This window comes from Astatotilapia calliptera, chromosome 11, assembly GCF_900246225.1.
Source record: "Astatotilapia calliptera chromosome 11, fAstCal1.2, whole genome shotgun sequence".
In the NCBI taxonomy this organism is placed as follows: domain Eukaryota; kingdom Metazoa; phylum Chordata; class Actinopteri; order Cichliformes; family Cichlidae; genus Astatotilapia; species Astatotilapia calliptera.
In genome coordinates this window covers 34,610,884-34,623,112 of record NC_039312.1, presented here as the reverse complement: position 1 = coordinate 34,623,112, position 12,229 = coordinate 34,610,884, and the positions used below count along the sequence as shown (strand labels likewise).

Genomic DNA, 12,229 nt, shown 5'->3' with positions numbered 1-12,229 from the left:
TGACAGACTGGTGGGTGGAGGTGCAGCAGTTGGTGTACAGGGAGAAGAGCAGAGGAGAAAGAACACAGCCCTGAGGGGAGCTGGTGCTGATGGTCCGGGAGTCCGAGACATTCTTTCCCAGCCTCACATGCTGCTTCCTGTCCGTCAGGAAGTCAGTGATCCACCGGCAGATGGGATCAGGCACATTCATCTGGGAAAGCTTGCCTCGGAGATGGTCTGGAAGGATGGTGTTGAAGGCAGAGCTGAAGTCCACAAACAGGATCCTGGCGTAGGTTCCTGGGGAGTCCAGATGCTGCAGGATGAAGTGTAGGGCCATGTTGATGGCGTCATCTACAGACCTGTTGGCTCTGTATGCAAACTGCAGGGGGTCCAGGAGGGGATACAGACACAACACTGCAATAGAAATGTGCAAAATCAACTTGGTGTATGAATGTGTGTCAGTCCAGTCACTGAGTGTCTGACAGTGAAGGCCTGAATGCTCCGGTACCTTTTGCTAGAAGGCAGCAGGATGGAGAGTGTGTGTGAGGGGTGTGTGGGGTCCTCCACAACGCTGGTGGCTTTGCGGATGCAGCGGGTGCGACACATATCATCCAAGATCAGCATGTTTCTCCAAGTCCAACAACTTTCTGGGCTGCCTGAAATGTGTAGCTGGATGTTCTGGATGTTCAGCATTGAGAGTGAAGAGCCGATCACACATCACTCCAGCTGTTCCAGGGAGTGTTTTCTCCTCCATCGTACCTCTGATACAGAAGGACTGCTTCATGACAGAAACAATGAAACGTCTGTAAATCGTTGAACAGTGTGGGAACATTTCTGAGAATCTGAAACAACAATGCAATGAAAGAAAATTAATAGAGAAGTAGAAAAAACAGTCTCTCTTTGTGTGTGCACTGCTAAGTACAAACATGCTGGGGACTTTTTTGTGCAAATCGTTGAGTAGAAATGTGCCAGAAACAGGAAACACAGAGAAACCATCAGCTTACAGTAAAAAAAAAACTCGCCTGGCTGTGACAACTGATACAAGATGCATCCTTGTGTACATCCTCTAATGGGAACGTCCTCCTCCTCCCTCTGTTTCATCACAGTACCAGTAAACACGAGAACCAAAAACACGAGTCCTGCAGGTGGGAGGAGTCACAGCTCTGAGACACCAGGTACACTTTCCAACATTTTACTCTTTAAAACTGAACCTACAAACATATACAGTGGAGTCAGTCCCAAAGTGTGCAGCCAACAGGTGCAGACTGTCAGTGGATCTGCTCCTGTGCATCAGACTGACCCTTTACACCAACATGGTTGAGACATTCTAACAACACTCAGAGGAAAAGTGAAGTTTGACGTTGTAAAATTTTCATGACACCAAATAAACGTGTAAAAGGCTGAAAAAGGCTGATCCTGAAACTCACTGGACCCTGATGAGAGATGATTTCATCAACATGTTGGGCAGCAACCTCCTGCTGCAAAACTCGTTTTGCTTTGTTTTGTACCCCACACAGATTCGTTATGCTGGGAGGAAGTGACCCCCCCCCACACACACCCCCCCCACCCTGGAGTATTTAATCTGCGCGCTCTCGCAGTAGGAAATCTTTATCCTGTGGTTTCAGTCACGAAACATGTCAAGCGTTGTTTCGTGTGAGCGCCATCGTAGCTTGAATTTGTCAAAGTCGGGGAGGACATCATGGATTATTCTCTGCTTTGTGGTCTCAGGTACATGTTTGTTTTATTTTGTTAAATTTTGTGTTATTTTTGTGATGAGGATCCTGAACCGTCTCTTGAAATATTCATAAACGTATTTCTGATTTGGTTTCTGGCAATCTGACATTTCAGTTGCTTCTGTGTTGTCATAAATTTAAGAAGCTGCGAGCATTTCAGTGTTAAACCTCAAAGATACTGGCAGAAATGTGACCCTTCACAATAAAAGTCTGTCCTGAATGGAGACATCTTAGCTCGTCATGAATAAAGAGAATATTTTGGATCATGGACTCTAACATCTAGAGTCTGGCATATGTTTTTTATGATCTTTCCCTCTGCAGTGAGGGGCAGAACTAATTTTCAGCCAAACTGAAAGTTAACCCATTTTTTCTAACTTTATTTATTATTCACAGAAAAAGCTTGTAGTGAATGAATCTATGTGACTTCTTAGCTTGCTCTTTTTTTAGATTTAGAGCTCATTCTCTGAATCTTTCTCTGCATTCGTTTCAGAATGGAACTCTTTAAAAAAATATATTTTTAAGGAGCTGCAAAGATTTTACCTTAGTTGACCCATTTCCTCTCTGAAGATGTCGATGACTAGCTACAAGGTAACACAAAGTACTGAGGTTACCTCTTCCTGTGGTTTAAACAGACAGATGTAAAATCTCTGCAGGTGCCAACCAGCTGAAACATGTAATAGTTTCTCGGGAACTGATAAAGTAAACCTTAACAACAACAATTCACAAATTAAAATGCAATCATGCTGGAATCGTTTAGTTTTGTTGGTACAGACATGGTGCTTATCATCAATGAGTGGCTGAAGCCTGTATGACCACAGTCTCAAAACCTTAACAAATGTGTGGACAGTTCTAAACTGTTACATGTTCAATGTTAAAGGTAACTGTAACATAAATGCTGTGTCAGATACTGAATTGCCTCCTAAAACAATCAGAATCCCAGCTGTTAGCAAACATGCAGGGATACACTCATTCATTCTGTCTAAGCTAACAGCTAATGTTAAAAGACAAACTCAAAAGTTGTCATTTTAAGCCACATAAACACGTCAGCTTTTATCTATTATATTTACCTGTATGTAAAAAGGAAGTGCCGCTGGGATCAAATCTCTTTGACCAGCAAAGGTAGCAGCAAGCTTAAAGACAAGATACTAGAGACGGTTAAATTCAACGATAGATATAAGCTCCAGATCAGATCCTTCTGCAAAGTACATTACATTAAAAAATATGAAATTCAATTCAAATTTATTTATACAGCACCAAATCACAACAACAGTCGCCTCAATGTGCTTTATATTGTACAGTAGAGCCTACAATAATACATACAGAGAAAAACCCAACGAGCAAGCACTTTGGCGACAGTGGGAAGGAAAAACTCCCTTTTAACAGGAAGAAACCTCCGGCAGAGTCAGGCTCAGGGAGGGGCGGGGCCATCTGCTGCCAGTGTGCTGACCTAGCAGCAGTCCCGAACATAACGATTTCCAAACAGCCAGAAATGTTAAAAAGCAACTGTTTGGGGGAGTGTAGCTGAGACTGTTTCACAGGTACACATGTGCCGCACTGTTTCTTGTGAACAGTCTGTGATGATAATCCACCCGATTCATGAAAAATGAAGAGACTTTTAATTAAAGACAGAAAGGCATGAACACTGAATGACGAGATAAACCACCATAACATATCACAGGGTTAAAAGAAACAAGTTCAAGAAAAGCTTGTCATCCATCCATATTCTCAAGTTCTTGTATACTTGTACACCCTTTGGTATCAGATGTAAAACTGCTAAGTCAGCACAGTGCTGTAGATGAGATTTCGAGTACACCATAAATGTTTTCGCTTTGTGAGCGTTTACGTTTGTGAGTGATATTCAGTCTGAAGCTCTGCCCGCAGCACAGAGGGAGCGCGTGCATAAATATCAGTATCATCAGCATAGAGGTGTGTTTCTGCTTCGGTGTGTTTTTCGGAAAAACACAGCTTGCTCAGATCAGATGAGATTAGAAAGTTTCACTTGTGCAGCTGTGATGGGAATTACACACATTCAGCATTTCAGTGAACTTCCTGACTGACTGCCAGCAGTTTAAATTCTAATGAGCTACAAATCTGTTAAAAGACTCATTGAAAGACCAAGCACTGGTCTCTCATAGAGAGCAAAGACACAAATGCAATGTAAGGAAAAAACGGAGCTTGGTGTTTATATCAAAGCACAACCAGTAGGACGCTGAGAACCACGAGAAATATGCATCATTATCTTTGTTTAGATTGTGAGGCAAATGCAGCCCAGCCCTAACACAAGAGTGTTGGTGCATATTAAGAGGTTAACCACTCCTATAACTGTAAGAGGATGAAAGCTAATGTTTCTCACTGAAACATTTAGCAAGAAGAGTTGTTGTTCCAAACTGCTTTTGATGCCGGTCCCAGACTTAAACTTCAGTTATGCACAAAGACATAAAGGAGAGTGCTGTACCAGCATCACGGTCTCTTCAGTTAGAATATGAAAAGTAACTTGTTGTTTATGTTTATGCTGATTGGTTGTTTTTGTCACTTTCAACAGTTTTTGCGCTTGAATTTGGCTGTTGGGAAATGTTGGTGTACACTGTACATATTTTTGGGGGAAGTGAAAATAGAAGCAAGTAACGATGCAGATCCACTAAAAATAACGTCTTCCCAAAGTTCTTCTTTCAGGGATTTTTAAAGAAAATTCCTCTGTGTCACTTCTTGTTTAAGTTCTTGAAGCGTGACCAGCAGGCGACCCTCACGACTGTTCTGGTTTCTACTTTACCTTCATTCATCTGCAGGAAAACTTTTATGCAATGTCACCTCTTCTTCTCACCATCAATACAGACTAAATGTTTATATCAGTAAAGAATTTTAAAGATAAAACAGCCTCCTCTGTTCTCATTACATACATGATGTCATTTGGAATGAGTCTGCCTGTCATGTGTTTGTACTGTATTTAATAATTTGCAGGTATCAGCGTTGTCTTTTGTCCTGTATCTCTACTCTCACTCAACCAGTTGCAGCCAGAAGTTTCTTCCTGTTAAAAGGAAGTTTTTCCTTCCTGCGGTCACCAAGTGCTTGTTTATAGGGGGTTGTTGCTGATATTTAGTTCTAATTACATACAATATAAAACACGTCGAGGTAACTGTTGTTGTGATTTGGAGTTAATGGATGAAACTGAAAGTTCCACTAAGAAGGTTGCTGTTGTTAAAGGATGTGTTTTAAACCAAACCATAATGTTTCCTGCGACCTGGATTTGCTTCTAGGATTTTCCGTGTTTCTGTTTTGGATTCCTTCATGTCTTGCTTCAGTCATCTCCTCTTGTCTTTGATGCGTTAGTATTCTTGTCGATCTAACTTCTCCTTATTTTCTGTTTTACTTTGAAATTTGTTCATATTTTCATGCCTTGCATTAGTTTTCCTTGTGTTTCTGATTTTCTTGATTAGTTTCACCTGCCTTTCTCTCCTGTGTCTAACACCTCCTCCAATCTTTCCTGCATGGTCAACACGTCTTCTATGCTCCTCAGTTGTGCTCCTCATGCCTGCTTGGATTTGATCTTTTGGACTTTGCTAGTGTTTTGTCTTCTGCATCAGCCTCAATAAAAGGGCAGCTACTCCTCCTTGTGCATTTGGGTCCCTGAAACAACAGTGGCCCTCGAGTGGCTCACTAAACAGAAACTTAAAATGTGGAAAAACCCAGTACTGTAAGTTTTGTCCCTGACTCCGTTTAAAGCTGACCCTTCCTTATTATAACCTTTGCATCCAGTAACTGCAGAGAAACAGTTTTAAAACATTCCCTCATGAGTCACATACTTACTGTAAAGCCTGTGAATTTCAGCCGCACTAGTTTATCAGACACGGAGGTATGAAACTTGGGTAGAAGGCTGCACTCCAGCTTTCCCATGACCACAAGACAGAAGTGGTTCTTCGTATGAAGCTACACATTGGTTGGTAAAATAGCCCAGTGATGACCACAGCCACAAATAATAAAACAGTGTGGTCTTTGGTTTGTGTGTCTGTGCTGCTGTCAGTGTATTCACAACCAATCACAGGTTTAAAGAGGAAGAGGGCATTTCTGTGTCACACTGCTCTTGGACATGACATCACAACTTCCTGTTTTTTAAAGCATGTTGTAAACACTGTTTTTAACGGTGCTATATCAATAAAGTTGTTTTTGACAGTTCATGTTTACTGGCTGTCTTTCAGGTGCTTTCTCTTTGGTCACTGTTCACCAGCCTGCTGTGCTCTCTGCAGCTCTGGGTCAGGATATCATCATGCCCTGTGAGCTCCGGCTGCAAGATGAGAAGCTCCTGTCCCAGCCCATCCTCTACTGGTGGAAATTAAATGAGATGGCTGCTGATTTCATACGGTTGATCCCCTCACAGACCCCGAACAATAGCCGTGCAACCCTTCTGGACAATAACGGGATGTCAACAAACAAGTCAATGATTCTGAAAAGTGTGCAGTGGGCTGACAGCGGGAAGTACCGGTGCAAGCTCTCGCTTCACACAGAGAGGAATGGAAATTTTAGGCAGAAGGGGGACACAACTTCCCTTGTGGTTTACGGTAAATACAAGGCAGAAGATTTGTTGTTTTTTTGTTTATTGCTTCACATGGGCGACCAAACGTAGTCACATTTCACAGTATTCACATCTACTGACTCTTGTTCTGCAGAGTTTGGCTGACAGAGAGGAGGTTTAAGGTTAAAGGTCAGGGGTTAGATTACATTAGACCGTGTCAGGAGGACAGAACAGCCCTCTGTGGCACGTGCACGTGAACAGTTTCCTCTGCAGACCTACAGAGCAGTCTGCAGAAAAGCTGTGAAATATTTGCTCTGAGTATGGAGGTAAAAAACACAGAAAGAAAAACAACGAGGGAAAGGCGACCTGTGTAAAAAGATTCACATGAAAGAGGAATTAAACTAGAGCTGACATCCTGTTTGATATTCTGTTTGAAAAAGAACTTTTAATTAGTGAATACATTTATTATTTATGTTAAATACTTCTGGTTCCAGTGATTAAACCCGAACTTCTGAAAGAATTTTATAAAAATATGTGTCTATGACCGTGCTGTACGTGTGTCTCTTGTTTCAGGCGCCACGGTCTTTAATGTCACCAAACACGCTCCCTGCATGCTAGGCTGTGAGGTCAGCGTGACGCGGGATGCTGGATTTTCTTTGCACATTTTTCACAACGGCCGTCGACTCCAAAATGTTACCTCAGCTCCAGGAGACGCCGACGCCGCTCTGCCGTACGTCACTCTCTCTGAGACCGTACCTCTGTGGTCGCGTGGGAAATACGAGTGCCAGCTGCACCTGAGGGATGACGTGATTACAAAGAGCATCTTCCACAGCAACCTGTCTGGTAATCAATTCAATTCAATTTTATTTATACAGCACCAAATCACAACACTGCTGCTAACGGCCATCTGCTGCAGCCAGCTGGGGTGAGAGAAGGAAGACAGGACAAAAGACATGCTGTGGAAGAGAGACAGAGATTAATGACAAGAGTGATTCAGTGCAGAGAGGTCTGTGAACACATAGTGATTGAGAAGGGTGACTGAAACTCTTCAAATAAACCTCTGCAGATGATCTGTTAGCTGTTTGACAACTACTCTTTCAAGGATGTTTGATATGAAAGGAAGGTTGGAGATTGGCCTATAATTAGCTAAGACTGCTGGGTCTAGAGATGCTTTTTGAGTAAAGGTTTAACTACAGCCAGCTTGAAGGCCTTCTGGTACATAGCTGATCATTAGAGATAGTTGATCATATTTAAGATCGAAGCATTAATTAATGGCAGGACTTCTTTGAGCAGTTTTGTAGGAATGGGGTCTAAAAGACACGTTGATGGTTTGGAGGAAGTAATTATTGAAGTTAACTCAGAAAGATCACTTGGAGAAAAAGAGTCTAAGGGCATTGAAGATGATAACAGTGGGTGGATTATATTCTTAAACTTAGTTACAGCGCTTTCAGAAAGACATCTACTGTGATAAAGTCTACTCTCCACCGCTGTGTAATCAATTATTGTAAATGTGAATGTTATCAGGAAATGATCAGACAGGAGAGGGTTTTCAGGAAACACTGTTAAATGTTCAGTTTCTATGCCATATGTTAAAACAAGATCTAGAGTGTGATTAAAGTGGTGGGTGGGTTCTTTTACATTTGAGAGAAACCAAATGAGTCTAATAACAGACTAAATGCCATGTTGAGGCTGTCATTTTTAGCATCTACATGGATGTTAAAATCATCCACAATAATTATTTTATCTGAGCTCAGAACTAAATTAGATATAAAGTCTGAGAAATCAGACAGAAACTCTGCGTAAGGCCCAGGTGGACGATAGATGATAACAAGTAAGACTGGTTTCTGAGTTTCACAGCTGGGGTGGACGAGGCGAAGCATCAGGCTTTCAAATGAATTAAAAGTCTGTCTTGGTCTTTGGTTGATTAATAGGCTGGTGTGAAAAATTGCTGCCACACCGCCCCCTCGGCCTGTGCTTCGAGATTTCTGGTAGTTAGAATGACTCGGGGGTGTTGATTCATTTAAACTAACATAATCATCCTGCTGCAACCAGGTTTCTGTAAGGCAGAGTAAATCGATTTGTTGATCAATTATTAAGTCATGTACTAACAGAGACTTGGAGGAGAGAGACCTAATATTTAATAATCCACATTTCACTGTGTTACTCTTTGGTTCAGATGTGGATACTGTATTGTTCTTTCTTTGTGATTGTTTATGTTTAAGTTGTTTGTTGCTGGTTTTTAGTTTGTTTTTTGTCTGTTTGGGAGCTGACACAGTCTCTATGGAGATGGGTTTTTGAGAGGGTAGCAGGAGGAGAGAAGCTGCAGAGAGGCGTGTAAGACTGCAACTCTGCTTCCTGGTCCCAACTCTGGATACTCATATTTTGGGGGGTTTAATAAATTTGTCCATATTTCTAGAAATGAGAGCTTTTAGTGACTTCCGATTGAGTCAATCATCAGATTAATCATCGTCCTCCTGAGAGGAATCAATGACACTGCAGATTTTGAACAGTAAAAATTAAGCTTTACAGAAATTTTTTTAACAGGAAATAAGAAAAATCCTGAATTTCTGTGTGAGATTTTCTTTGCACGACTCTGTTCGCTTATGCTTCTTTAAAAGATGAGCTAAAATGTTTTTTAGGGGCACAGCAGCTGTGTGTCTGAAATCTGGACTTTATACTTTCTACAGTTTATTAAAGTTTTTGGTATTTCTTACTTTAATTTAAATTGTGAATTTAGTGATATATCATGTTATATTGTTGTAGTTAAGATGACTTCGTTGAATGAACATGAGCTAATAATTCCTTAATGATGTGATTGTCGTGCTTTTTCCGACGGCACAGCAGGTCGTCTGCTTTTATTTTATTTTGGTGTAGCTTTTCTTATAAATTTGACATTTTTTCTCATATAGTCACAAGTTTTCTTTTCATAAACTGGCCATTAAATCTTTGTAGATTTACTAAATGTTTTTCAGAAACTATTACTTTTACCTTATGGTAAATTTAGCAAGTTTTTGAACCCCTTTGCTCAACCTCTTCAGTGGTTATGTAAGTAAAGTGTCTAAAGACTAGGAAAGAAGTAACTACAGGTATGTTTTAGCATGCTTACCTAAACGACTAGCCTGACTGACTCACTTCGCCATCTTGTGGTACAACGTTGATATTACACAAAAGTACAGCCTGGCTCTCTAACAACTTCAGGCGCTGTCTCTTCAACACAGTACAGATTTTTTTGGACATAAAGTCCATGAAAGGTCTTTCTTTCTTTCTCCCTATGTTGACGTTCACTCTGAGGGGTTTAAACCGATTTCATGTACAATGTGTATCTTTGAAGAGGAAACCTGTTTAATCGTGAAAGGTTTTTTTCTCATTGGTTTCAGAAGTTGGAGAAGGTGATAAAAATGAGTCCACTACATGTTCATCAGCGCGTCATGGTGAGTTTGTCGTTTAAGCTTCTAGAAATATGCTCTTACTGGAAAAAGGACTCCAACACTGCACTCGTGTGTTATTGATAATGGGATCAAACTTCACACAAAGGGTTTTGTGCGTTTTGATTTCAGGCGTGTACCCAGAGCCGTGGTTCTTGTACGTGGCCCTCCTCCTGGTGCCTGTCACCGTCCTCATAGGCCTGTTGAGCGCCATGCTGATGTGCAGATGACTTTATCAGCATCTGGCTGGAATGGAGAGGCGGAGATGCAGCTGTGGAGATCCAGTCTGCCCGGAAATAATCAGAAATATTTAGTAAAGGTTTATCAGTGATAAAAGGCTGCAAATATTTATCAGTTTCCTCATCACTCAACTTTTAGAAACACATCAAGGTAACAAAAGACATTAAAGTGGTAACTATCGAGGGAACGAACTACAAAAACAAACAAAAAACGCTGCAAAATTTAACTGAAATGTTCACCACCAGGGGGCTCCACCCTGTTTTTTTCCCCTTTGCCAAGCCGCCATTGTAAATGAGGGTTTACTGTTAAAGAGCTGCCTTTAAGTAAAGGTTCAACTAACTCACCACACTATTCTTTCACAAAAACTGATATTACAGTACATCAGTAAGTAAAACTGACTCATGTCAAACGTTTCACAGATAAAAATCTCAAAGTGCTTCACAATAAAACACCAGAAATAAAAGTATTAGATGTCAAAGTCAGCCAGGACAGCCCAGCCATGTTTTTACCTCGAGATAATATCTGTTTGAGACACTATGCTGACATAGAGACACAGCGGCTACTTCGTTAAATTCTACTAACAGCTTCAGTTCATTATAAACGCAGAGTTTTTACAATAAGCACCTTAAAGCGCACGTTTCTGTTTCTTAGACGCTCCTGGTTTGTATTAGCGTGTTGTACCTTAAAAGCTTAACCAGGGACAACATCTACCTATCAGCTATGGCTCTAACTCCTACATACATGGGATCTTTATTAATGTAATAATGTTTACATGCATTACTAATGGAATGAATTATTAATCTAACTATAATATGTGAATAAACCGTGATTCTTACAGGTCTTTGTTTGTCTTTTGTGCATTTTATTTTGAAAGGTTTTGCTGTTGTGGATCTTTGTGAAACTTTGTTCTGGTTCCTCTTTCATCAGAAATGTGTTTTGGTTTGTTAGCTGTCACTTCCTGGCTCCTCAGAGGTATAAAACCATCGTTACGATTACACTCAGAGTTTTTTCTTTATGAACTGAAACATTTCTTGTAATTTTAACATCTCAGATGATGTTAGTCATTCATACGTTGCTGCGTAGTCTGGATTACCAAAAACCAGCATCTCGAGTTTCATCTCCACTGAAATCTCAGTTGCCCCAACAGGGATTTATTACTGAAGCATTAAAAGGACATAACACAGTGTTGATAAAGTTGCACAGAGAGGTAAAATAACAGCTTAATATTATTTTGAGGACTTTCAAAAAAGAAGAGAAACCCTGCAGCGTGTTGAAAGGATGCTTCAGCCTAGAAACCGTTAAAAATACTGTTATGAATACATTTTATTGTAACTGAATCTCTAACATTAATATTAAAACCACGTCTGAGCTGTTAAACACCTCAGTGAAGCTGTGACAGCCGGCTAAACGGTCCCACCAACGGTCGTTTCAACAACGCGCAGCTTGGATTGATTTTTCTCAGCGGCCGTCATTGTGTGTGTGTGTGTGTGTGCATGTTTTTATGCACCATTAAAGGCTAAAATGGGGACTTGTGGTTAATAAAAGCAGCTGTGAAACCTCACTGCTGCCACCTAAAATGACAGATTGAGAAGTTAGCCGTAAAAATGTGAGTGAGCTGGAAACTTTCCGTGTGGTTGTCACTTCTGAGCTATGAATGACAAACAAGGACCTCGCCTGCTGTTCGCTTCAACATTTGGAGACTTATGATGACTAAATATTTCCTTTCTGTGCCCATTCAGTCACACGAGTCAGCCTCTTTCTGTTTGATTTTATTTTTTTCTTTGAATTTATGAATCTTACAGTCTTGCGTTTCCCTGCAGGCATGTTCTTAGCTGACACTCTGTCTGGTCGTCTGCTGCTGTGACCCTTTTATGTTCCCCTAAAAGGTCAAGGGGACGTGGGGAAAGTAACAAGTAGTGTCCGGGTTGAAAAAAGGAGACATGAAGGCAAAGTAGTTTAATTAAAGGTTTTTATGAAGATTTTTATTACTAATAAACTGAAAGTGATGGACAAACCGCTGTCTCCTATAAAAAAAGAGGAAAAATAAGAAAATCAACGAGTTGGTCATGAAACAGAAAAGGAGGTTAAAAAACGTTAAATCAATGTTACGTCCCCTGGCTAGTCTAGGGGGTTGAAGGGACGAACATAAATGTGGATAGAGAAGGAGGAGCCAAGATGGTAATTTTAGAAGGTTTATTTAATACTGGTGATGGGATTTGGGTTCAGACTGAGGTGTAACGTCAGGGAGAGCCAAGGCCAACATAACAAACAAAACATCCCTGACGTAAAAATAAAAGAAACTTGCCTAACTCCAAAGAAACAAAATATACAACCTATAACCATAA

The 12,229-nt window shown here is 40.7% G+C and overlaps 1 protein-coding gene across 1 annotated transcript; it reads left to right on the top strand.

The window, feature by feature from the left end:
- The first annotated feature begins 1,600 nt into the window (after window positions 1-1,600).
- LOC113032304 (uncharacterized) lies at window positions 1,601-10,705 on the top strand. The gene is made up of 5 exons (XM_026185138.1): window positions 1,601-1,707; window positions 5,906-6,265; window positions 6,793-7,062; window positions 9,597-9,650; window positions 9,777-10,705. Exons 1-5 carry the CDS (start codon window positions 1,614-1,616, stop codon window positions 9,872-9,874), a joined length of 876 nt encoding a protein of 291 aa, XP_026040923.1. The 5' UTR covers window positions 1,601-1,613; the 3' UTR covers window positions 9,875-10,705.
- The last annotated feature ends 1,524 nt before the right edge of the window (window positions 10,706-12,229 follow it).

What these genes read in the sequence shown, in the direction of transcription:
- LOC113032304 (XM_026185138.1), top strand. Translation starts at nt 1,614, where the DNA reads ATGTCAAGCGTTGTTTCGTGTGAGCGCCATCGTAGCTTGAATTTGTCA. An exon ending in TCTCTGCTTTGTGGTCTCAG is followed by an intron (nt 1,708 to 5,905) that starts GTACATGTTTGT and finishes GCTGTCTTTCAG; the next exon opens with GTGCTTTCTCTTTGGTCACT. An exon ending in CTTCCACAGCAACCTGTCTG is followed by an intron (nt 7,063 to 9,596) that starts GTAATCAATTCA and finishes CATTGGTTTCAG; the next exon opens with AAGTTGGAGAAGGTGATAAA.